This window comes from Oratosquilla oratoria, chromosome 4 (genome assembly GCF_046742065.1).
Source record: "Oratosquilla oratoria isolate Oo_2021 chromosome 4, ASM4674206v1, whole genome shotgun sequence".
NCBI lineage: Eukaryota > Metazoa > Arthropoda > Malacostraca > Stomatopoda > Squillidae > Oratosquilla > Oratosquilla oratoria.
The window spans coordinates 52,393,791-52,396,950 of NC_134780.1; the positions used below are offsets into that span (position 1 = coordinate 52,393,791).

At 41.2% G+C, this 3,160-nt stretch overlaps 1 protein-coding gene across 1 annotated transcript; it reads right to left on the reverse strand.

Moving 5' to 3' along the window:
• Window positions 1–2,026: 2,026 nt before the first annotated feature.
• On the reverse strand, window positions 2,027–2,713 carry LOC143024479 (serine/threonine-protein kinase Chk1-like). Its single transcript, XM_076183287.1, has one exon. The coding sequence runs from the start codon at window positions 2,711–2,713 to the stop codon at window positions 2,027–2,029; it is 687 nt and encodes a 228-aa protein (XP_076039402.1).
• Between the last annotated feature and the right edge of the window lie 447 nt (window positions 2,714–3,160).

Below are 3,160 nucleotides of genomic sequence, written 5' to 3' on the forward strand. Positions count from 1 at the left end.
GTTAAGATAACAATTTACAAAACCATTTTAAGACCAGTTCTAACATATGGGTCAGAAACATGGACATTGACAGAAAGGCTGAAAAGTAAGATACAAGCAGCAGAGATGAGAGTACTGCAAATAATAAAAGGTGTAACAAGGTGTGACAAAATAAGAAATAAAGAATTAAGAAAAGAGCTTGAAATAGAGCCTATATTAGAATTTGTAGAGAAAAGCCAATTAAGATGGTTTGGCCATGTCATGAGGATGAATGAGCAACAGTACCCATTCAAATACTACCAGTGGCAGCCACAAGGAAAGCGACCAACAGGAAGACCCAGGAAGGGATGGAGAGACAGTATCAGACAAGCCATAGAGTCAAGAGGAAGAACTATGGAGGAAGTGGAGAGAGTGCAGCTGTATGCAGATAGGGCCTTGTGGAGAGACTTCGTGAGGCATCATCGCTGACAGGGCAACGTCCTTCCTGGTGAATGGTGAGAAAGGTGAGAAATATATGAAGTTTACTTTCTTCGTCTGTACAATGGTTCTTGGACTCCAGCTCTTCACGAATATATATATATATATATATATGTATATAATATATATATATGTATATTATATATACTGTATATATATGTATATAATATATATATATATACATACACACACACACACACACACACACACACACACACACACACACACACACACACACACACACACACACACACACACACACACACTCTCTCTCTCTCTCTCTCTCTCTCTCTCTCTCTCTCTCTCTCTCTCTCTCTCTCTCTCTCTCTCTCTCTCTCTCTCTCTATATATATATATATATATATATATATATGTATATATATGAAGGTATAATGTAGTAGCACAGTTGTGAAATGAAACTTATGACCCACTGTCGGAGAATGACAGAAGCTGGACAGAAAATCTGTATATTTCGACCATTATCTGTGGTCCTCTTCAGCAGAATTGTACATAGTGTAGAGTGTCAGAATATATATTTCTAAAAGGTTTATATTGGGGGAAAGGGAAAAGGGGGGGGGGACCCAGGTTATATGTCCTTAATGAGGTCGGGCCGAACTTGACCTCAGCATTAGTCAACCTTCGCCCCGACTTCATCAAGGACATATAACCTGAGTCCCCTTCTTTTCCATATCCTTAAAAATACCTCTCTTAGATATATTTATTCTCACACTTCACACTATCTATCATTTTGTTGAAGAGGACCACAGATAGTGGTCGAAATATACAGATTTTCTGTCCATCTTCTCTCATTCTCCGACAGTGGGTCAAGTCTCATATATATATTATATATATATATATATATATATATATATATATATATATATATATATATATATATATATATATATATAAATGTATATATGCGGGGGGGTTATGCCTTCGCTTTTTAATAATTTAAGCCTTATTACAATAATTGTCCTCCACTTACTGTTTTATTATTCTAATTAGCTGATTCAGCTCCTTTCTGTGCCTTGATCTTCTGCAAATGATTCTTTATTGAATGGACATCATGAAAAAATATGTGCGATATTGCTATTTTTCCCTTAGCAAATGAGTCAGTGTGGTAAATATATTAGTTATTTTTTAATGTTTGTAAGCTGAGTGCTCCCCTTACTAATCAGTAATTCCTCATCACAAAAGGTAAATCACCGAATTCCATTCTACATTGCTATGAGAGATAAGGAAGAGGGAGTGGCGGGCATCCGATAATAGAAAAAATATATATATAAATGCCACAAGGAGCCTAGTGAAAAGAGGCTGTAGAATCCGTTTTCTATAATTGGTCAATAAGAGAGGGGAATGAAAGTGCAGGATGAAAGGTATAATAAATGGAAAAGTGACACACACACACACACAAACACACATTTTTTCTATAGATCTGTAAGTTTGTCCCACTCATTCATCGGAGTAGACTTCGCGGCAAGAGAGCACAGTGCTTTATCATAAATAGTGTCTCAATATGTATTCCCTCGTGGCTTGGCAAGATGTAAGGGCTCAGAATGGAACTTGTTCAACCCTGATGGTGTTTCTTCCAACCGGATAGACGCTTTTGGGGATCTGGTTCCAAGAGAATGTCCACAATACTTCGGCAAGACTCGCTCAGCCAACACCATGGGATCAAGGTATTCAGCTCCTCGTCCTTATCGAGCCACATTTTGTAGATCCTGTCTTCTTGGGGTGCGGCTTGTTCCCAAGGTCTGCCTTTGGTCGTGAGGTTGAAGAAGATTATGCCGCACGACCACAGGTCAACGGGCGGGCCGCTGTAACCGGAGCACTGGATGACTTCCGGGGCCATGAAAGCTCGTGATCCCACAGTACCTGAGAGCTGAACCTCCTCGCCGTTGACGAGGAAGACGTCGGCCAGCCCCAGGTCTGCAATCTTGAAGACCTTCTGTGCAGTCAGGAGGAGGTTTTCGAGTTTGAGATCCCGATGTGCCACTCCCCGAGAGTGCAGGTAGGCAACACCGTCCATTAGTTGAGAGAAATAGTTGAGGGCTTCCTTGCCCTTGATCCTGTCGATGTTGCTCTTGATGTCGCCACCTGAACAGTACTCCATAAAAAGAGTCAGTGTGTCATCGACTCTTTCCCAACAGTGCAGGTTGACGATGTTGACGTGTTTCAACTGGAAGTGAATGATGGCTTCGACCATGAAGCTTTGGTCGTTGGGACTTACGACGACTTCCTTTTTGGCAACCATTTCATCAGTACTCTCATTCTACATTAAGAAGACTTTGCCAAAGGCTCCTGCACCGATTACCTTGAGGGTGCTCCACTTACTGTCTTTAAAAGCCTTGACCGCTTTCTTGTTTTCTTTTAAAATTGTTTTCCGAGGTGTCTTCTCGATGGCGCTCTGTTCGGAGGTTTTGTCCTTTTGACTCTGTTCAGAGGACTCGCCGCTCTGACAGCTGAGGAAAATGCAAAGTCTCGTCCAAAATTTCTGGAAGGTCTTCCTTCGAGACTTGCCGCCGCTTTGGTGATCTTTTCCTGCTTGGCCTGGAGAAGAAGGCTGCTGGTCTTCTTGTTTCTTGGAGCAGCAGAAGAACATGTCGACACCTCCTACAAATATGTCAGAGAAGTGATTCAAAAATGTTTGTTTGAGTAAGCTTCCGAAGACATCTGAGATGATGATTCTTGGGCAAGCGAT

Coding starts and splice junctions, on each gene's coding strand:
- LOC143024479 (XM_076183287.1), bottom strand. CDS start 2,713: ATGGTTGCCAAAAAGGAAGTCGTCGTAAGTCCCAACGACCAAAGCTTC.